We start from the raw sequence: 24,021 nt of genomic DNA, 5'->3' as shown, positions 1-24,021 counted from the left end.
AAAGAAAAAATCCATTGTATATGCTTAACTTACACTGCTGGGATCAGCTGTGGCGTTCTTTAATACTGAAGTAACACTCGAGATCCATGCGTGCTTGTTTATTTTGAAAGGTCAAACCATCATTAGGTCATGTTAATTTAATTTTATAGGACAGTCTCAAAAAAATGCTTGAATGTTTATCATTTTTGTAGATATTTTTATTTACACATCAAAGCAACCAAGATGTCAGACATGTAGCCTAATAAAGGTTGATGTCAGCTGGTTTATCTGAATCTTACACCTGTGTGACAACAGTGTGATGGAACAAATGGTTAACTTCAAACCTAAAACCAGGCATTTCAGTTTATGGTACAGCCAAATTTACACCACGGCCACATTTCAGTTAAGATCTATAAATTTGTGTGAATTGAATCTCTTGTTTTGACTGATTTGTTGAGTCAGTCAGATTTTATGAAGAGTATCTCTTTATAAAGATGAAATTGTCCAGAAAAGACTGTTTAATTGTTCTATATATATGCATTTATACCCTCAAATGGAGGCTGATGTACTCAAACATTTTTGACAATGTCCTCATGCATGACACTCATGTAGGCTCAGGAGCACAGCTGTGATTCATAAAATCATAGATAGGAACCAAAAAAATTTGACTCGAAGACATTACAAAAAACTGGATTGAATTTCAAACAGTTTAATACAAAAATAGAATATTTGTTGACAATGATATTCTACAATAAAATTATTGAGGATCTGACAAGATTTTGTCATGAAAATAAAACGGCATGAAACTGAGCAAGAGCAGAAAGTGTAAAGATGGCCTCCACACGGCTCCAGATGAGGAAGAGACTTTGACAGGGCTTCCTCATCCTTCATCCCACCAGCATCTCTGTCCACCTGCCACAGTAAAAACAAAAACTGAAGTTACAAAAGAAAAAAAACATATATAATCAGGAAGCATTCTTGGCTGCATTACTTGTCATCAATAGGATAACACCTGGAAAGCTGGAACACAGCAGAACCTTCCTGCAGTCAGCATCCAGTCCAATACGTTTTTTTTTTTTTTCCCAATTCAGGAAAAACTTAAATTTCACTCTGGTTCATTTCAAGTCCCAATTTCTAATTTACTGTCCCATAATTGATTCATTTTAATTTCATTTTGTGAAAAAACAAACAAAAAAAGTTTGCCGTTTTTGCTTCACTATGAATTCAGACAAAACATTAGTAAATGTATTCTATTTTATTTGGATGTTTGAGACTTCCAAATACATCTAAAGTTTATCAAGCAAGTTACAGCCACCTTGCTCTTGTCACTCAACTTTACCTGTGACTGATTATTCTGTCAACATCGACTCATTTGAAACGACTTTTTTTCTGTAATGAACGTATGGCTATAGCCAAAGTGGCTGTTCTGCTATATGTATATAACTGAAAAAACACCAAAACAGTACAGTTGTCAGGATGGGAAGCAGGGAAACAGCAGTTTTTGATTATTACATAAGTACAGAAAGCTGACCTGGTGAATCTGGTGAGGTTGTTGCAGTTCTTTGAGCTGCTCCAGAACAGACACAGTCTGGGTCAGACACTAGAAAACACACAGGTCCTGCATTAGGAGGCTGAATATCGCAGTTCCACTGTGCAAATGCTGGACAGACAGTTGTTTGATTTGCGTGCATCATATAAGTTATTCAGAAATGAGTAACAGTACAAAAAACTCATAAACAGGCTGAACTCACCTCTGTCTGTGGTCCGTGGCAGCGGAGCGTCGCTGTCTGGTGAAAGACTGGGACTCCCGGTTCACCGTATTGTCGTTTTATCGAGACAACGTGGAAAAATAAGTCGACTTCTCGATAAACCACTGAAATTAACTCGTTATCACGGCAAAGCGGAGGAAATAAAAAAAAAGTATTTAACAATGTCCTTGTAGGGCTTCCGTACTTTTTTCTTCTTCTTCTTCTTCTTGGAGCGAGCTGGCGCACTTCCGTTGTGGATTGAATTTGCAGCATTTTTCTCTTGCAAGTGTTTTCTGTGTTTGCAGCGGTTTTTTCTCTTGCAGCGTTTTTTTTTTTTCTTGCAAGTGTTTTTTTTCTTGCAAGTGTTTTTTTTTCTCGCATGTGTTTTCTGTGATTGCAGCATTTTTCTCTTGCAGGTGTTTTCTGTGTTTGCGGCATTTTTTTCTCTTGCAGCATTTTTTTTCTTGCAGCGTTTCTTTCTTGCATGTGTTTTCTGTGTTTGCAGCGCGTTTGCACCTGTCGGCCACCGTACTTCCTCCTCTGCGTTGGTGAGCAAAAGACCAACATCCAAAAATTCTTCATCATTGTGGACCAAAGCTCTCCCATGCAGCGCTCTGACATCACTGGCTGCTTTTGGACTATTCAAAGCTGACTTTGTTTTCAGTCTCTCTTATGATGAAGCTCTCTCCAGTTTCTATACAATCATTCAAACCATGGTCTACAACATCGATGTTGGAAATGTACTTTGATGAATATTTTCACATGTACTGTATAGAAGAGCAAAATAATGAATATGCTGTGATTTGTACTGACAGACTTGTTTACTTTAAGCCTTTTGACAAAAATTATTGAAATGACAATGAGAATGGATACATTTTTCCATACTGTTGTGTTTAAAAAAATGTTTTTTCTGTGGTACACCAGCTAAATAAACATGTTTCAAATAAGCATGGCCTTGTTATTTTAAGAAAATCTTGCTTTTATATCTGATAGAGTTAATATGAAGGTAACACTTGAAGAGTTGATATAAGAACTAAGTGAGAGTTAATGTCTAACACCTAAAAGAGTCATCTAAAATCTAACTCTTAACGGTGTTAAGTGTTAAATTTTAACTCCAGACAGAGTCAATAATTACACCTAATTAGTGTTAAAGTACCAACACTCAAAAAAGAGTTAAAGTAACACTATGGGTGTGGACCCATATAGACACTTTAAAAGTGTTAAAATCAAATCTGACAGTGTTAATTTGGGTATGCTGATTTTGCTGTGTACTTCCCCCTCATTACTCACACTGACTTTCAGAGCATGCCTGACATGCTCAAACTGCCACCTGCTCGGGGACATACAGCAGTGTGCAAACACGGCAGCCAGGTTCGTACACGGCTGCGACAGGAGACGAACTGAAAAACTGAAACCTCCATGAATCCGAGCAGGAGGACAGACCGGGACCAGAACCAAGACCACCTCCATTCTGTGAATGAAGCTGTTTGCAAGCATATGGAACTGGTCCTGCACGTGTATACAAAAATAACACCGACAACGCTTTACAGCCCTACTGCACACTTGTACTTCAACACTTAAAGTACAAAGAGACAGTGAGTGTGTGTGTGTGTATATATATATATATATATATATATATATATATATATATATATATATATATATATATAATATATTTTTATTAATTTTCCCAAGAGACAGTATATTTTTATTCTATTTAATTTTCATTCTTATTTTATAGTATTTGCACTGTCTTGCACTGTTTTGCATTACAGTGAAGTGTGATAAACTGCTTATATTGTGTGCTTTTTTATGTAACGCTTTGGCAATGTGAATGTAGAGAGAGAGAGAGAGAGAGAGAGAGAGAGAGAGAGAGAGAGAGAGAGAGAGAGAGAGAGAGAGAGAGAGAGAGAGAGAGAGAGAGAGAGAGAGAGAGGGAAATCCGTTAGTTTGTGAGAGGAGACTGAGCAGACCTGAGCCATGGCTGGTAAGATATGTCACATTTATTGTATTAATCGGTTATAAAATTTTATAGTTAATCGTATGTTGGATAATCTTGCGGATGACGGGAGGTTTGTTGTGCCAGCAGTGTCAATAGTTTTGTAGATTTGTAGCTAAACTTTTACTTTCACTTTTGGAGATTTTCCAGCTCGGTTGATTCTTTGCGTTAAAGCGGACGACGTACGGGTCAAAAGTTATTTTTTCTGCAGCCGCAGCAGCATCAACAGCAGCCAGCAGCACTTATATAACATTATATAAGATACCAGGTAGGGTGACCATATTCTGAATTGCAAAAAAGAGGACCGGCGGGGGTGGGGTGGGGTCGGGTGGGTGGGGGTGGGAGGGGAGGGGTGCTCCAGACACAAATTCAGATAATGCTAGGCTTCTCGGAGGTTGAGGAACATCCTTTTGTTATGCTTCAATGATGCGAAATTAACTTCTTTCACAAAATAGCATGAAGTGTAAAAAGTTGTAACAAAATAATAGCTCTCTTAGACTCTTTACAAATATTAATGTTGTAAATATGAACTCTTCTGTCAAAAATCCAGCTTAAACAATGTATTTCTAAATAACTGTAATAAGTTAGAAGAATATAAGGGTCTCACGAAAATACTAACTAAACTAACAAAAAGGATATATTCTTTTAATCTTTAGTTGTTTTCTTGTTCCTGCTTTTCTTCTACATTCTATTTTTCATCTCAGTATGTTGGAAATTTTTTTTGCAGTTCTCCTGAGAAGGTGCTCTTAAAGCTGGGGTTGGCGATTTGAATGAGATACATTTTTTTAAATACTGGTTAAAATGATCTTTATGACCCGATGGGAAACAATTCATAGCGTGTTCTTAAAGTAGTTTGGAAAATATCCGCTATCTACAGCAGGAGTAAAACGGGAAAAACAGCAACCAATAGTCTTGACGGGACACCTTTTTTTAAACCAATCAAATCCCTTCGCCGTTCGACCTGCCCCCTGCGCGTACATGTCAATGGCGTGCACTGACCCTGATTCAGTGCGCGCGTAGAAGGACGGAGCGTCGTTGCAGAATGGCGGAGAAGAATGTTTGGGGCTTTACTTACCGGTGAGTGCGCCATACTTGGCATCGTGCAAATAAAGAAAAACGAAGAAACGAAGCGCTGAGGACAGGTTACGCCAGGAACGCACTGGACGCGGAAGTGCTGCGCGCACTGCCCGCGCGGAACGTCTCTGCGTCTCCGCTCCCAACGGAGCTCCTCCAATGGGGTGGGAGCTGGGCGGAGCCTTGGGGAGATGCTACATTCGTGCTACATGCTAGTTTTCCAAGATCGCCAACCCTAGCTTTAAGCTTAGGCATTTTAAGTGCTCCGCTGTCCAATGAAAACTCGGTCCGGAGTTTTGAAAGAGGGAGTTTTTTTTAATCCAATGTCTGGAGGTTCCACCCTCCCTCTGCTTTCATGAGCGACCAAGCCACGCCCCTTTAATTGTGCACGCGCATTATCTGTCCAGTGAAAATGAGAGCCTCTGACTCCTACAGCATCCTACATGTTTAGCTGTTTACGGTGGATGTTCAGCAGACCATGGATATATCCGAGGTAAGCGGGCTGGCTGCTGTGTAGCTAACTGACCTCTGCCTGGGCGAGTGCACGTGCTCTCTGGCACAAGTTGATTGATGGCATGACAAGGCGGAAGCTCGAAATCTATTGGCTGACGCTGACCGGCGCTTTTTCGGATAACATGGGGGTCTATGAGACGAAGGCGGAGCTCATAACTACATTTTTATATTGTTTTACGCTAATATTATATTACAGTATCGAACCAGAATAACACTTCATTAAAAATAATTAAAAAATGATACACATTGGAAACGAACGAAAACTCCGGACACGAGCTTTAAGTAGAGAAGGAATTCATCAGTTCTCCATAAATAGTGTTGTAAACAGTGGGAATGCATTGATCTCATACCTTTTTCCTTGACACTAAGGAACTTTCAGTTTTCATTGATTTTGGCGGTGCCAGTGGACAAAAGCGGTAGTGTTTTGCCTGAAGGAATACCACAGTTCCCATGAGGACTAGCGCGTGGCGTTGAAAAATGCTGCTCCCGGTCGCATGCTGTCGGACTGAGCTCGCCTACATTTGGTGGAAGTGACACGTGCCGTAAAGCAGTCCGCACATTTGGAGTTTTTTATTTTTTTCTTTCCCACTGGCCAAAAAACCTGTTTAAACCCGCTAATTCATGGCAGTGGGAAAGGGTTTGACCCGGCATTTCGACCCGGGTCGCTGACCTTGCAATCGACCCGGTAATTTCCCGGGTGAGTTTGTAGTGGCTTTTAGTGGGAGGGACACATCCGGGAACTTACATGATGACGTCGACGTAACGCGGCTACGTTAGCGCACTAGTTGTTGTTTCTGGACACAGCGTGAGATTTCCGTCGTCAACATGACCCAGCATTGGCAAGATAGCGAGACCAGAGAGCTTCCCCTGATCCGTGGGGAAGAGGAGATTCGTCTGCAGGTAACAGGGACTGTTTTCCGCTGCATTGTTTACTTTCGTTTTGCTCCGTCGCGCTGATGATGTCATCAACGTGGGACACCCTCAGTGCGGGAAAACGCAGCGACGCGGCTCGCCAGCAGGAGGTGAGACGCGGGTCTGCTGGCAGTGGGAAACGGGTCTAAAAAGGCGATAGTTAGCGGGTCGCAGACATGGGTCGACCCGCTAGTTGCAGTGGGAAAGGGGTATAAGTGTGCAGGGTTCCTACCACCCTCCTCACAGTTGCTTAGTCCAAGTAAAAGCAATACTGACGCCCTCAGGCCGTGACAGAGGGGTCATTCAACTAGTTGTAAGTCGATGTATCATCACAAAAGATGTTAAAATGTTTCATTAAGGTTGAAAAGTTCCTTAGTGTCGCTTTAACAGGGTGAATAAATAGAATTTAGATTGTTCTCTGATCCCACTCTATAGCGATAGGAGGCGGTAATGTGCCTGTTGAAATGGTGCCATCCGCCGTTAAACAACACAGAAGAAGAACAAGCGCTCCGCTGTCTGAAGCTCCGTCTTCTCCGCTCCGTCTGTGTGTGTGTGTGTGTGTGTGTGTGTGTGTGTGTGTGTGTGTGTGTGTGTGTGTGTGTGCGCAGCGCACATCGGCTCACAAGACCGCCTCTCGGTAATTACGTCGCGCAACAAAGTATCTTCATAGTATTGTGTGCAAAGCGCTGGTCAATTTACGTTCACGTGCTATAAGAAACAGCAAACCCCGGACATTTCCTTGAATTTAAAATTATACTTATATTATACTTACATATCATTTCATAAGATACCAGAGAGGAGATCATCGTGAAAGTTATGCCTGTGAGAAGTCTAACATGCATCATGATCTACATGATCTTCCTGATCTACTATGAGAAGTTGACTGTGATTCTTTTTCAGTAGAAGAGAGGATATTCTTTACGCCACCATGAAAAGTGCATCATTCGGCCCGAGCCCCTGGCCAGCCAAGGGCGAAGGGCCTATTGTTTCTGCAACACAGACAACGACGAGTCGAGCGCGCAGCACTCGACCAAGGACTTTCACACACTCAAAACACACAAAAATGACAAGTCGAGCACGCAGCGCTCGACCACAGACATAGGCCAACATGTCCAAACACACACCGACATGCACTCACACATACACATGTACAAACAGAAAAACGCACACACACTCATGACTTGTCAAGCGCATAGCGCTGGACCAAGGCCTTTCACACGCTCAAACGTACAAAAATGACAAGTCGACCACAGAGGAGGGCCAGCATGTCCAGACACACGCACACCGACATGCACTCACACACACGTACAAAAACAAAAACACACACACACTCTCACATACAAAAATGATTTGTCGAGCGCATAGCGCTCGACCACAGACATTCACACTCTCAAACACCTCACAGACACGTCAAACTTGTCCAGACCTTTCCGAAAATGTAAATGTGGGTGAAATAACGGCGAAAAAAATCGCATATTGGTTTTGCAAAAAATATTCTTTTTCTTCTTCTTCTGCTCTGTAAACTAGAATTTGACCCCTTAAACATGCTCGAAAACTTTTGAATTTTGCACAAAATTCAGTTCCGGCGAAATTTTTTTTTAAATATGTGTTTCAATATTTGGATTTAAAAGTTGGCTCTACAGCGCCACCTGCAAAACTCAAAATGCATTGCGTCAATGGGAGGGGGTCCGCAATAAACTTTGTCGTACAGCCACAAAATTTGGTATACACATGCACATGGACAAACAAAAAATATTATGACCCCGCCCTCAGAAAAGCAGGAAAGGAGCTATCTGGGATTGAATTTTCAAAAATGCCGAGTCACTGTTTTCCAGGACGTCATACAAAATGTTCGTTTGGATCGCGCGCATCTCCGAATGAGCTGAAATTTGGTGGACACCGTCTACACAAGTAGACAATTAAAAGTTATCCAAATCATACATCTTCAGTTTATGGTTTCCGCGTGGCAGTGCCGCAAATTTGATGTCAAATTTTGCCATTTTTTGAGTGTGATAAATGGCTGCCATTCGTACATAACAAATCCAATTTCAAGCAAATTTTAAACACTTATCGACCCTTCCTATTTTGACACACACTGACAGCGACTTTAATATTTTGCTTCTTTTGTGTACGTTTTAAAAAGACACCTCAATTAAAATGTGATAATAATGATGTTTAACACTGACATGTCCAACAGTTGTAGGGCTTTTGATAAAACTGAGGTCACAGTTACAAACTGCTGTTTATTTTATTCAATCCTGTAACATGGAATAAAAAAACAACTTATTTTTACTTGACTGTGATGTTCTTCACCGGACTGCATTCCCACAATAATATTGTAACTTTATTGAAATCACTCTGTGTTTACATGGGACTTTTTATTCCTCTATAAATCCAAATAGAGCTTAATTCCACTCTAAAATGACCATGTAAATGCCTGAAAACTTTATTCAGGATTAATTTTAAATCCGAATAGAAAGGCGGATTTATTCTCCTCTGGAAAAGGAATTATATGGTAATTAGGTGCAACTTTATTCTATCCTGGTGGTTCTGTGCCTGCTCTGTCATGATGATGCGATATTCCAAGATTTTGGCCTGCAGTTCGCATTTTGACCAAGTACCAACCTCCGCTGGTAAAACATGAAGACAATGCGGAAGTGCAAAAAAAGCTGTAATTCCAGGGAAATTCCAGTAGGGGGCGATATTGGTTTCAAAAAAAGTCCGGGGTCTCAAAAATGCCAATTTTCAGAGCGCAAATAAACAAAGCGCTCCGTTTTAGAACATGTTTTAGTCTCTATCACGAGTTTCTACAACTGTTTCGGCTTTGAAATGACTCTGATTTTCACAAAAACCATCTGTTGATTTTGTTTTACAAGTTAAAGTTTGGTATAAATCGCCCTATCACAGCGCTTCCTCTGTCCACGTGATGCGGCCACGTGACAGACTGGACCAATCACATTTGCATCCGGTTTCAAATGTTCAATACGGCGACGTCCTGCTGAACTCGCTGAAATCTTCAGAATGGGATTTCGGAATTTTATGGATAAAGTCATGAAAGTTCCAACCATTTGTATTTACTATCAATGGTTTTGACTCGTATGGAGACGATTTATTTAACGACAGTTTTAGAAGAATTGGCTACAATGAAACGAGTGGACTGGTCGACTGGAGCATTGCACATGCCAAATGCCATCACTGTGTATTGGAGGAAATTGTCAGGTGTTACAAAGGCAGAGATGTCAGAAGCTCTAGATGTTAGTGGAACTTGCCAGTAACCCTTAAATAAATCTAATTTGGTGACAGAAACGGCATTTCCTATGGTGTCTACACAGTCATCGATGCGGGGCAAAGGAAAAGAGTCAGGGACTTTGACTGCATTTACCTTGCGATAATCGGTGCAAAACCGGCTGGTACCATCAGGCTTAGGAAACAGCAAACGGGGAGCTCCATGGACTAGTACTGGGAATGGCTAAACCATTTTCTACTAGGTATGCAACCTCCTGCTGCATGATCTTACATTTTCGCTGGTTCACGCGGCAGGCATGCTGCTTAATCGGCGGCGCGTCACGGACATCCATGTCGTGGGACAGAACGGAAGTGCGTGTGGGCACATCTGAAAACAAACTGGGATAAGAGTCAATCAGGTTCACCACCTCATCCTGCTGCATTTTGCTTAAGTGGGTCAAATGTTCTCTCCCTCACACACTCAGACAGCCCACACAAACACAGGGTGCCCAGCAGTATATAGGGGCAGGACTGGAGGATGATTGGTTGCTCGGCTGATGGGATGATTGGGGACAGGCGTCCAGGATGATTGCTGGCATGACAGGTGAGGTCATGGGTGAAGAGCTGGAAAAAAAAAGGAAAAACGCCACGACTGGACACCTGGGGGAGACAAACAGGATCATACACTGAAACATGAAGGCAGCAGCCACTGGGTTGATTACTAGGCCAGATAGGAGAAAGGAGGATCTAGATTTCCTTACATCACTGATCGCTGGCGGGTCAGAGCTGCTTATGAAGTGGTGATGAGACTCGGCTCGTGGCAACAGGTGTGGCTGATTCAGCTGAGGACTGATAGAAACTGTGGATTGTGACAATCATGCAGTGTTTCTTCTGTCTTTTTCTAGCGAAGCTGCTCTTCAAGATCAGGAGCAAATTTGTGGATCAGGTGAACCCCGAACTTCTGAAACAGATCCTCGACAAGCTTCTGGAGGACGAAGTTCTGAATGATCAAGAGAGAAACCCAATACACAAATTAATGAACAGCAACGATGCTGACGCCGCACGAAGCCTCATTGACGTAGTGAGGAAGAAAGGAGACAGAGCCAGTGGGATGATGATCGACCACATTAAGAATTTGGATGGTAATCTTTATGATGAGCTTTTCCCACAGAGTACTCAAGGTGCTCAGGGTCCTCAGGGCACTCAAGGCGCTCAAGCAGGTGAGTGAATTTCGCAATCATCTTTGTTTTAAAAAATAATTTATGACACAGTGATTTGTTGAGATCACAGATGTGTTCAGTTAAAATGAAAGTCATTACTGTTGTGTTCTGCTGTTCTTAGCTCCCACCCCACCCTCGGAGTTCTCTGACAAACTCAATACAACCACTGAGGCATTCTGGAGACAGCAGCAAATGGATGACGATGTAAGAAATTCACAAAAAAAACATAGAATATACACTCATTAGAAACATTTAGCAGTCACTGTAAGAGTGGAGCTCTTACACAAAGAGAGAATCAAATGTTTCCCATGTTGTTCAGTTTGTTACAATAAACTTTTAAGGAATTACATGAAAATTCTTTAACTTTTTTCCTTCAATTTTGTTTCCAAAGGTTTACCGTGTGGAAAAAGCTAACATCAAAAATCGTGTTGCCCTGCTGATCACTAACATAAAGTTTCGTAATGAGAGGGACAACAGAGAAGGAGCTGATAAAGACGAGAGAAACATGGAGAAGCTGCTCTCAGCTCTGGGCTACGAGGTGGTGAAATACACCGACCTCACTGCAAAGGTATTTTTAACTGGAAGAGAAGTCAACAAAAACATGATTGGTTCAGCTAATCATACAGTGATGGATATTCTTTGCTTTCACAGGAGATCGATGAAGCTCTCATCAAGTTCTCAAAACATCCAAAACTCACAGCCACTGACAGTGTGTTCGTGGTCATCATGTCTCACGGGAAACGAGATTTTGTTCTCGGTGTTAACTATAGAGAGGATGTATGTGCCAATGAGAAACCAGATGAGTTCCCCATTGACAACATTTGCAAACACTTGGCATGTCGTGCCCTGGAGGACAAACCAAAGGTCATCATCATACAGGCCTGCAGAGGAGGTGATTCTCATCCACAGCAAAGTGTCCGGAGCACAAACCTAGTCTTGACTTCAAGTTTTACTTTTGTATTTCTAACATGTCTCATTTATTTTTCAGAGGACAAAGGATCTCTGCCTGTTTGGGACGGTGTAAACCAAGCTGCGGCCGATGCCTTTCAATCAGATTCAGCTTCGCCTTCCTCTGGAGGAAACCTCGAAGATGATGCCCTGCGATTTGTGAACCAAGAGAAAGACTTCATCTTCCTTTTGTCCTGCACCCCCAGTCAGTTTCTCTAAGATATCACCAGACCTCCTTTCAAGCTCAAGACAGTGAAACACATGATTCCTTATTTATCTATGAATGGGTTTCTGGGTTTCACATCACAGAAACCATAGGGCCGTACTGACTTTAACTATTGCACCAACACATCATCAGTGGGATAAAACTAACATGTCTCACGCCGTTGTAATCCCTCACTGTGTTTTCTGTCTCTGAATATTTCTCATGCAGATGCTAAGTCATACCGATATCCGGGTGATGGCTCTCTGCTCATCCAGGACATTGTTCAGGTGTTCATCACTCACGCCCATGAAGATCACATCGAGGAGCTGTTCAGAAAAGTAAGCTTGGTGAAAGGGCCGTGAAAATGCAGAAAAGGTTATATTGTTTTGTGAAAAGCAAAACACTGTGAGAACAAAGGCAGTAAATAAGATGTTCTAGTTTCCTGGTTAATTTATATCCACTGTTTGTTTCAACCTTGCAGGTCTCGAAGCAATCCAAAAAATTCCAAAGTGGCGAACAAATGCAGATTGCGACCAGAGACAGATGCTCGCTGATGAAACGCTTCTACCTCTTTCCAGGCATCTAAGACAGCTCTCACTGTTGTCTAGCACAAAGCTTAAAGTGGGGTTCATAAAATCAGTTTTTAATTCGTAGGGATATAACTTCATTTTTTCAAAGATCAGGAAACTGTTTTTGTAGAAGGTTCATTCAAATGGATCAGATTGAAAGGTGAAGAACATCTATCACAAAAGAGCAGGAGAGAGAACAACCTGCAGAAAAATAATCAACAAAGCACTAGCTGAGGGGACCAGTGACAACAACTCTGCAACATTTAGCAGCACAGTTTGATGTACCAGCAGGGGTATACGTCTCGGAGACACATAAAAATATGCTATGCAATGCTGACATATATATACAGGGAAACTGACAAGAAGGGAGAAATCACTGCATTTTCATCTCAGCAGGTCAAACCCTTGTCAATTTTTTTTTTTTTTTTTTTTTGTCAAAAATTGTGGCTCTGCAAAAAAACATTAATGGACTCCACTATAAAAGGATTCCAAATTCCAACAAAGACGGAAAACTGGCCAGACAGGTGTAAAACGACCTGATATAAGCTACTGAAAATGAACCTTTTATTCACAAAAGTTTTTAATCTTCTTGGAAATCAGGTTTTCTACTTTTAAATGATTTAGGTTTTTATACTTGTCCTTACAAGAACAGTTGAACATATCCAGAGGTGGAGGTGGGGATTGAACCACTGTCATATGAACTGCAGCTTCCACATCCTGTTTCCTGATTCACAGCTGCAACAACATTATTATTGTTGTTTTATGCACATTAAAATAATTTGAATCCATCAATCACTGTCAATATTACAGATAATGTAATCATGAGACCCTTTGGGGAACTAGTAACTTTTTTTTGATAGATTTCTTTCTCAGGAACTATAATGTGATGAGAAAAATGTTTTGGTTTTAGCTTTAGCATTATTATGCATGTTTTGATATTATTTAATCATTTATTTTCCATCATTTATTTTTCTAATGTTGTAATCGTGGGATTTGTGATTTGCTTTTATTGTAGGGGCTTAGTCTTTTGTGTCACTCCAGTGCAGAATAAAATTTTACAACACTCTTTAACAGGATTTTGTTCATTTTATTCTGAATCTAGAATCTTTGATCATGAGCCTGCTTCGAAATCGATAAGTGGCACAAAAACCAATCACGAAGAGGAGAAAAACCTGGAATCAAAGTATCTTATTGAACCAATACAGTTTTTTAGTCTGTTATACAGAAAATCTTTAATTAGCTATGTTTGGGTTTTTTGACATTTTCAAATGTAATATGGACATCCTCGGAGCTGGAAACTCTTGGGCGTCCCATTTGTGTGAACACGCTTGTGTGTGTTTTGTGTGTTGACCTACACTCTCCTGTCAATGTCTTTGTCTTCACCTCCACCTCTGACAGACTTCAATTTCAAGACACACACAAAACAAATTACAGACACACAAATCTAAATGTAAATACATATACAAATGTGTTGATACAGAAATGAAATTAGACACATGCATGCATGCAGTGTAGCATAAAAATCGGTTTACCCAGAAATCTACGTATGTGAACCCTTGATACTTGACTGGTGCTGCAGAGGTATGCTTCTCTACAAAGTTTGTGTCCAGATCGTGATTGTGACTTAAATATTGTGAAGTCAGTGGTAGCTCCGGGGAGGGTCACCTTTCCTGGATACCTGCACACATGGTGGAATATGCAGACTCAACATAAGGCCTGTGTGGAGGTAAACACGAAGTGAAGAACAGAGTTTAGGTTGGATCATTCTGACAGACTTTACTTAAAAAACAGAAAACACATCAGTGAAACAAACTCATGTCATCACAATATAACACATAGGCAACAAGTTCAGTAGGCAACATGGTAACACGTTTGGCCTGTCCCCAAATACCGGTGTGAAAGTCTTTTTTGACGGGGAAACTGTGGCTTCATGCTGAAGCTTTCCTTGAAGAATTCTGTTTGACTCGTGACAATGAAGAGAGAATAGCTCGACGAGAAGTGTGCGCTGTTTAAAGCTTGGAGTTTGTGGGAAACAAAGGCATACATCAACAAGATTTTGTCACTTACAGACCAGAATTATCAATCCAACCACACTAGACTCCATTTAAACAGCTTATTAGAACATAGTGGCAGTGTCAGCAAGCTTTATATCCATCTGTATGAGATTCATTTAGGAGTTTGCCGGCGTGACAAAGTCTGACATCGATTTGATATAGATATATGATATAGAATATGCCTATGAACTGGATCAAGGCCAAAGTGCTAATGCATTGTTAAAACTAATGCAGCTGAAGGCAATTGAGGTAAATTTGACTTCAAGATTGTTTTGAAAGATGAAAGTTTGCAGATTCTGAATTCTACAAAATGTTTCTGTCATTCACAAAATCAGAAAAAACACTTAGAGACAAGTTCAACCCTCCTATTACCATCAAATGTGACTCACACACTTCGCCCTTGAGGTCAATTTGACCCCACAAAATGATTTACAGGAAATTGTTGACCAATTTTTTGTGTCAGGCACATTGTTTGTTTGTTGAATACATAAATAACCACCTGATCATGAAACCTGGATCCCTCCTCTAGCGCCACCATCAGGCCAAACTTTTGAATTACAAATAATTCATCTTGAAAATCTTTCATCCAAATCTTTTCTCATTTGGGGGGCGTATTCATGATTCTCACAGAATGAACCATAGTGATTCATTAATTGCTGCTTCACCTTTCGACTTGTAAACTCCTGCTAAATTTAGCATGTCAGTGTCGGCTTCCAAGTTTACCACATAGAGGTCTTCCCAAGTGTCCCTATACACACGGTTCCCCTCTAAATTCATCATCACAAGAACAATATTTTGAAATGGTGGCATTATGAAGAGCTGAAATGATGACTTGATGTCATCAACACGACTGACAGCTTATCTATTGGGCCTTGTTGTATATTTTTATCTCATTTTAAATGGTTACACTGTGATTCTATTACTCTGCCTTGTGACTGCCTTTTGTGCCTTGCAACTGTGTAGGTGAGGGGTCACCATAGCTAAAGCTCTGATCTCTTTGTGATAATGTAAATGCCACAGCCCTAGGGACTTTAGGTGTGAACCAGCCAGGATAAGGAGCTGATGCCAGGTCAGAAGCCACAGGAGGTAACCAGGTGTCAGTCTATTGTACCGGTCGCATATGGCCTGCTGAGATGAGCTGAACTGTTGTATAAGGCCCCAAGCTAGCAGGAAGAGACTGTTGTGACTGTATGCAGGATCGCAAATCTTAAGCATGATTGTTAACTCCTGGAGACGAGAAGTCCCATGTGCCACCCTTAATTATGCGGAAACTGAGGATAAAGTTGTCTCTCCACCAACAACCGGGGCCATTCAGCCTGGGGTTCAGACTGAGATCTGTTCTCGCAGGGCTGATGGACCGAGAGCCTCGTATTTTGATTTTATTGCTGGCATGAGACCTTCTTCGCTGTCTGATCATCCTCAATCAAATAAAAGAATCTGTGCTGAGACTTAGAGGTTTCAAGCATCCTTTTTTCATTTCAAACTCAGTCTCAACAAATTGGCGTTGTCGGCAGGATTTGAGAAGGAGGATCAGACAGGGCCGGCGTGCCAGACCTCATCCAACCAGGACCTAAGTGACCTTCGCTGCGCAGCAACATATCATAAGGTAAGGCAAAACCTGTTTCTGAAAAAGACAAATTTGCCACATTGAGCATATCCAAATTTTCGGTCACTTCTGTTTCTGCATTGGCTCTGGTCTTGAAGAAGAAGAGGATTTGTAAGGACTGGACTGTGTGTGGGTGAATTGAGGAGAAGTACAAATCCTTACCCATGTATTCACGGGCTGTGTGCACGGGAGTTTAGGAGTGTGGTACATGGAAGACGTGGAGCCTTAGTCTGTGTGAGGGTTATAAAAGGTGTTCACGTAAGCCTGGAGGATTTTTGTTGCTGTGTGGTGGCGTTCAAATTTGGTAAATTAATAGAATAAATCCTCCAGTGCAGTGGTAGACAAGTAATCAAGAATCGGTGGAAGGACCGGCGTATTACTGTGTCTTAGTCTGTGATCTGTGGCTACGTGCGGGGAAAAAGAAGGAGAAAAGATCCCAATTGGCTTAAAAAAGGAGAAGTGGTCACGGCTGTGTGCGGTGGTAGTGAATTTAGACCACGATTTGGAAATAACTGTGTTATAATTTGTGTAAGAAGGAATGAGGCGTAAAGATTGATGGTGAATTTGACTGTGAATTGGCAAATTCTGATTGAAAGACGTGCCAGATGATAAATTGTAAATCCAAGTTCAATTTGAATCTGCTAAAAAGGCGTAAAAATAAAAACATAACTAATAATAAATAATAATAAATAATAACAATATTGATAATTAAAATAAAAACTACAGAAGAACATGAAAATGCAAGGAAATGGCTTCCTGTAGCTCATAAAGAAAGATGGAACCCTTAAACTAAAAACAAGTTTAAGAGAAACATGAATTTGAAGAAAAAGGAAGGGCAGTTTCACACCCTCTGGCTTGCAGCTGCTGCAGAGGCTGTTAAGAGGGGGGAGTGCAACTGACTCTTATTGTAAATTGGCTTGGAATTTGTTAAAATGCCAAATTCAAAATTTGTAGCTACAATTTAGTAATTTCAAGAAGGGAATTTTTTGTAAGAAACCACGTTCGACGATTGATTATTCTAAAATAAAAAATAAAACTCATTTGAGTTCTCATGCACTGTTGAGCTGACCTGTGGAGACACTGCAGTTTCCTGCTGTGATTCAGCCCAGTAGATAAGGGGGGTCAGATGGTGCAAATTTAAACTACTGAATTTGTGGTGAAAGTTTTCAAAGTTATTTAGGAAATTGTGTTGACTAATCTGTTCACATAAACTGGAATTATTTTCAAAGCATTGATTGGAAATTTCAAATGATGAACAGTTTTTGTCTTAAGGATTTTCTGGTTTGGGTAATGAGTAATGAGAAGATGCACGTTATTGTATAGTTTGGCGAATTCACTAGTGGGCTTTTGTGCTGCTGTGTACGTTTGTGAAGTAACTCTAGCTGCTGTGAAAATCCACCAGTACCCGAGTCTTAAAACAAGTCACCTCTGTACAACTCTCACAACTTTTTCTGTCACCAGTGCAACCTCCACTCTTGGTTGTCAAGAGACAACTGAAGTTGAATTTGGTGAGACCAGCCGCCCAACTCCAGGGGGAGGAGCCGTTAGCTCCATCCATTGGCATGTCAACTCCCATCTCCAAACAATACAACCCCTACAGGGGAGGGCAAGTCTTACTCACTGCCCTCAAAGGCCCTCAGGCATCATCTGCCATTCAGCACTCACCCCCATCCCTGTGTACCTTCGCACCTCCACAGAATAGGATCTACATATTGGAACACCTCAGCAAAAGGCTTTTGTCATTGACTGCTGGCATTACTCTGGCATTGGGTGAGGTGAAAGCGTTAATTAGTGCTGCCACCTCAACTTCCACCCTGGCAGACACAGAAGAATCGGCTGGTACCACCCAGGAACAAGATGCATTAAATTTCTGCAATGTTAGTGAAGCTGCGAACACTGTCATTCAACACACTCCTGGCCCCCTGGGGGCATTGTCACCTCTCAACTTTGACTGGGATGTTACGACCAGCCCAGTCGCTTATCTTGATGAAGCTGCAGATAAGTGGTCTGCTGTCACAGGAATTGTAGCACACTCCTCTGCAGGAAGCATGCAGCTTTTCAGGCATCACGTGCTCCAGGGAGTCCCACAACAGGTTAGGGATGCTATGACAGCATCACCCACGATTCTCAGTGCGGGTTCTACTGTGTGGCGAGATCATTTCATTTTTCATTGTCGCAAATACATGGAAGATAAAAAGAAAGAGTCAGAAGATACTATTAAATTGCAGAAAGAGTTATTCCATCTGCAACTGCAGGCGAAATGCAACTCATCAGAGTCAAACAAAGCATCGAAAAAGAATTCACAGATGCCTGTCACAGACACTCCAGCACTACACCCAGCACCACTATCACAACCTTATATTCATTCCCCACAGTACTATATGCAGCCGCTGATGCAGCCATCCTGGGGCCCTCCACCACTAATTCAGCCCACTCCACGGCAAAATTTTGCACGCCGAGGAAGAGGTCGGGGCAGGATGCAGCGAGGCAGGTACCAGGGTTCATCAAACCAATACCACCAGCGACCTGACGGGTGTTTCATCTGCGGTGCTCTGGAGCATTGGGCTTCCAGATGCCCCTTCCGAATGACTGGCTCGCCGTCGACAGGCCCACTGCTAAACCATCGGCAACCTCCTCCGCAGCGACAGGCACCGCATTGCCAGCCCCCACCAAGTCAAGGTGCATCACAATGCCCCACCTTCTCATGGGCATTGGGAAATTAACACTATTCTGCCTAGAGGTGCCCAGGAGGAGCTGATCATGGGACCCAGTCAGAGCGATGATGAACATTGAGGTGAACGGCCACATTCTTTCCATGACGGTGGACACTGGTGCTCACTATCCACCCTCACTGATCTCCCTGATGGAGCACGTCTGTCGGACACTGGCGTCACACTCACCGGCTCCTCTGAGAAACCCATGATCGTACCTCTGACTACTGCCCTTCCCACACGTCTGAGAATGACATGCTGTGACCATCAATGTGTTCTGCAATCAACCTGTTCATTGAACCTCCTGGGAAGAGACCTGCTCGTCAAAGTCGAGGCCTCGATTCTCTGCTCTCCAGACCGACTGGAGTTAACGTTTGTCCTCGGAACAGATGCTGCACATGTCTGTCCCCCAAGGACATGGGACTGAAATCTGTCACATCCCAAATGAACTCAACCCTGCCATCCTCCATCAAGGCGCTAACACCTATTGGTTGCTTTTGGACAAAGTTGAAGACCCTGATGAACTCTCAGTACTTAAGGTGTTTCGTGACTGGTGACCCTGGATCTCAACGCTGCAACCCCAATCACCCCCTGATTAAGCCTCCGCATTATACCCTATTTTATGACAGTGAAGGTGATGAAGTCTACCAAGACGCCTTCTGAGAAGACATGGCAGGGACCTGTCATGTCATTCAGTCTGACTTCGTGGTGGTTGGCGTGCAGGGTGTCTCTTTGGCTGTTACACTCACACCTGATACACAACATTGGTACATGATGTTATCTATAGCTCATCCACACATCTCATTTGCACTAAGGACTTAGGCCCCATGGCAGAATGGGAATTTGAGGCCACTGGCTGGGCTCCATGGAGCACCCCTGGCCTGCTCTACTCCCCTTCAACTGAATTTTAAAATTTAACTGTCTGCCTTTGAGTCTGCTGTGACTGAAGAAGAGTGGTTTACTTGCTCTCACGGTTGTGAGAAGTCTGACTCTGATGGGGCTGCTGCGCTTCTGTTTTCAATTCCTGAATCTGTGTGGTCACAGGGCCCGACTGACGTTGAGCTGTATAAATTTACACTTGTACCTATAACTGCTGACAATTCACATTCAATTAATGTTCTGCAGGATCCTCGCTCAAAATACAAATGGTTAGGTATTGCTGATATAATCACAGGTCTCTTGTAATCAGGAGTCCTGGAACCCACATCTGACAATGTGTGGAACACACCATTTCTGCCAGTCCGTAAATCAACACGTGTATATCGGATGGTACATGACCTCCGACTTATTAATCATGTGATTAAACACTGAACAAGGGCTGCGTAATTTGAATGTAAAACTAAATTTTGTCCCTCTGGCCGACTCAGCTTTTTCTGCTGTAAAACAGGCTCTAGCCTAAGCTGCCTCATTGGCACGACCTGATTATTCTAGACCATTCTTTATGGATGTTTCTGAAAAATCCGGCTCCATTGCAGCCGTTCTTTTTCAGAAAAGAGAGGGAACAGGAGACAGACAAATTTTTGACCTATGTAAATTTTTGACCTATGTAAGTTTTTCTCTTGACCCAGTGGAAGCTAAACAACCACCCTGTGCTAGATATGCAGCAGGTCTGACAAAAGTTATACTCAAAACTGATCACATTATAATGTACACTCATCTAGAACCCAGACTACGTCATTTTTGTGGACGGTGTTGTTTCAGAGACCCCTCTGGGTCCTCAGATCTGCTTACGCAGTCATGGCAGATGTTAGCTAATAAACTTATTATGTTCAGGAAGCAGACCTCATCTGAGGTAGACAGTCAGCCTAGCGGGCTGAACTCATTGCTCTCATAAGGGTTCTAGAGAGGGTGGATGGTTAAGAGTCAACATCTACACTGACTCAGTATACACTGCAGGCGTAGTGCATGTGGAGCTTCCATGTTGGCTGAGAAATGGGTTTGTGACATCAACTGGAACATATGAACCAGACAATCAAACAAAAACTTTTTAAGGTGATGGCGTCCACCAAATTGAACTAGGTTGATGCATTAGCAGTGGTTCTGTTATTAATTTGTGGTTTAGTCTTGTTTACCACAGGTTACTCTCCATTGGAATTGAAACATGGCAGACCTCTTCCAGGACCTGGGAAAGGCCTGTCTCCATTGGACGAACAGGTGAGTATCCTCCCAAAAAAATTATCTCGAGTCTCTCCATGCTCTGGCTGCAGGGTTCTGGATCCAGCGGAAAGACAACCGAGGCTCACTAACCCAACCGGAAACATGGGCGTCGATTCAGCGATCCCCATCATCATCACCTCAAGGTCCTGAGGAGGAAGTGGGCGGAGCCGAGATATACGGGCCCATTCAAGGTGACGGAGAGGACATCCCACGCCGTCCGGTTGGAGATGAAATGGACGTGGTCCCATCAGTCCCAGGGCAGCCCAGCGCCGGACCCGGAGGAACCAAGGCCCCTGGAACCATCTGAAGTCACCGGAAACGGGAGAACATGGTGCAAGACCGATTCTCCCCGACGGTAGAAGTAGGCGCAGTAGATGGAACCCGGAAGGTGTCCTCTGCTGTGGCCTTCTACGGCTAGCAGCGTCCGTTCCCCTCCAATGTCCACATTAGGAGGTTAAAAGTTTTGTCCCAGAGCTCACGGCAAGCCCACGATGCAAGCTTCTGGACTGACGTCGTCAGCCCAGGACAAAGAGACCACGACAGCAAGAGAAGACGAAGCGTCCTCCAGAACTCGAATTTATCGCACTGAACATTCGCTGTGCTTCTGATCACCCCGTGGCCTGCATCATGCAGCCTGGAAATAGACGTGTCACTTTTTTATAGACTTATACTTCTTCCGCTGTCTCTGAAGTGATGATAGAGTATTATTTAGTTGTCACCCCTATGTGGTGCCATACACAGATTCTGATTGGGGTCCCGAATGTGAATCAACCAGCTTACCCTGTAATTATTCTAAACTTCTACCATACATCAGACTTCAAAAGTTGTAACGGGAAATCATGGATTCGGCTTGTCAGGTTTTGCTAACGTAACATCACAGATTGGGAATCAATGACTCACTGAGTAAAACTTATCCTGACCCCAATGGCCATAGGTGTTTGCACCTTAGGTTATATGCTTTAGTTCCAGGTACTATGCAAATCACCGTCTGTTGTAGGAGGAATTGAATAATATCTCTGGTGTGGGAAATTCCTGGTTGATGGACTTGTTTGATCGATTGTTCGGAAAGTTCAAAGGGTTCTTTTTAAAAATCTTCACATTTTTGCAGTGTTTCTCGCCCCTCTCATCAACTGTGGCTGTTGTTGCATTCCTCTGCTCAGGTCTTTGATTACCAAAATGATAGCACCTGTGACTGATAAGTATGCACCCCCTCCCTGCCAAATGGTGGTCGAGGAAACTGATTCACATTTTTCCGCTCTGGCCCACACTGCTGATGCCTCCTATCACATTCTGTTCCGAGCTGACAATGCCCCGTACCGCCCAGTGCAGGATGGTGAGGTAGATACCACTCCGCTGTAAAAATGTGCGAGTGTAGTGATCCCAGTTAAACTGGGATCAAGAGAGGGAACTGTTGTATATTTTTATCTCATTTTAAATGGTTACACTGTGATTCTATTACTCTGCCTTGTGACTGCCTTTTGTGCCTTGCAACTGTGTAGGTGAGGGGTCACCATAGCTAAAGCTCTGATCTCTTTGTGATAATGTAAATGCCACAGCCCTAGGGACTTTAGGTGTGAACCAGCCAGGATAAGGAGCTGATGCCAGGTCAGAAGCCACAGGAGGTAACCAGGTGTCAGTCTATTGTACCGGTCGCATATGGCCTGCTGAGATGAGCTGAACTGTTGTATAAGGCCCCAAGCTAGCAGGAAGAGACTGTTGTGACTGTATGCAGGATCGCAAATCTTAAGCATGATTGTTAACTCCTGGAGACGAGAAGTCCCATGTGCCACCCTTAATTATGCGGAAACTGAGGATAAAGTTGTCTCTCCACCAACAACCGGGGCCATTCAGCCTGGGGTTCAGACTGAGATCTGTTCTCGCAGGGCTGATGGACCGAGAGCCTCGTATTTTGATTTTATTGCTGGCATGAGACCTTCTTCGCTGTCTGATCATCCTCAATCAAATAAAAGAATCTGTGCTGAGACTTAGAGGTTTCAAGCATCCTTTTTTCATTTCAAACTCAGTCTCAACAGCCTGGAACCATCTTTAGAACACTGGCTGCCCTCAGTCTACCCTTCTGTTCAGGTGGATAAAGGATATTTTTTCCATTTTTAGAGGGGATCGTTTGTGCTGGTTGAATGCAAACGGGAGGGTCAACACTTGCATGCTAATCAGATGAGAATGAGTCCAAATCAGGGTTTTCCTCGACACAACAGTGCTTTACAACAGTTGTGACAAGGAGAAACAAAGTCGTGAGAAAAAACATCAGAGACAAAGAAAAAAGGTGAAAACCAAAGTTTTCAGGGAAAACGCTAAAGACGGAACTGCACTTCCTGACCGCCTGCCCCCTGTACCTCAGGGACATCAACTTCCCCCTCATTCCTCACACTGACTTTCAGAGCATGCCTGACATGCTCAAACTGCCACCTGCTCGGGGACATACAGCAGTGTGCAAACACAGCAGCCAGGTTCGTACACGGCTGCGACAGGAGACGGACTGAAAAACTGAAACCTCCATGAACCCGAGCAGGAGGACAGACCGGGACCAGAACCAAGACCACCTCCATTCTGTGAATGAGGCTGTGTGCAAGCACATGGAACTGGTCCTGCACGTGTATATAAAAAAAACACTGAGAACATTTTACAGCCCTACTGCACACTTGTACTTTCAACACTTAGAAAGTACAAAGAGACAGTATATTTTTATTCTATTTAATTTTCACTCTTATTTTATAGTATTTGCACTGTTTTGCATTCCAGTGAAGTGTTTTAAACTGCTTATATTGTATGCTTTTTTATGTAACGTTTTGTCAATGTGAATGTATATTTGTCATGCCAATAAAGCTTCTTTGAATTGAGAGAGAGAGAGAGAGAGAGAGAGAGAGAGAGAGAGAGAGAGAGAGAGAGAGAGAGAGAGAGAGAGAGTGAGTGAGTGAGAGTGAGAGAGAGAAAAATCCGTCCGCGTGGAAGAGAAGACTGAGCAGATCTGAGCCATGGCGGGTAAGAGACGACACGTTTACTTTATTAATCGATTATAAAGTTTTAAAGTTAATCGTATGTTGGATAATCTTGCGTATGGACGACGACAGGTTTGTTGTATC

At 42.7% G+C, this 24,021-nt stretch overlaps 1 protein-coding gene across 1 annotated transcript; it reads left to right on the top strand.

Moving 5' to 3' along the window:
* Nucleotides 1–3,626: 3,626 nt before the first annotated feature.
* Nucleotides 3,627–13,457, top strand: LOC115400239 (caspase-1-like). The gene is made up of 8 exons (XM_030107985.1): nucleotides 3,627–3,714; nucleotides 10,356–10,670; nucleotides 10,792–10,874; nucleotides 11,062–11,238; nucleotides 11,322–11,562; nucleotides 11,659–11,823; nucleotides 12,052–12,161; nucleotides 12,305–13,457. The coding sequence occupies exons 1-8, from the start codon at nucleotides 3,708–3,710 to the stop codon at nucleotides 12,407–12,409; spliced, it is 1,203 nt and encodes a 400-aa protein (XP_029963845.1). The 5' UTR covers nucleotides 3,627–3,707; the 3' UTR covers nucleotides 12,410–13,457.
* The last annotated feature ends 10,564 nt before the right edge of the window (nucleotides 13,458–24,021 follow it).

This window comes from Salarias fasciatus, chromosome 14, assembly GCF_902148845.1.
Source record: "Salarias fasciatus chromosome 14, fSalaFa1.1, whole genome shotgun sequence".
In the NCBI taxonomy this organism is placed as follows: domain Eukaryota; kingdom Metazoa; phylum Chordata; class Actinopteri; order Blenniiformes; family Blenniidae; genus Salarias; species Salarias fasciatus.
Note: the sequence above shows the minus strand (reverse complement) of the source record. Positions and strands in the feature narration are given on the sequence as shown.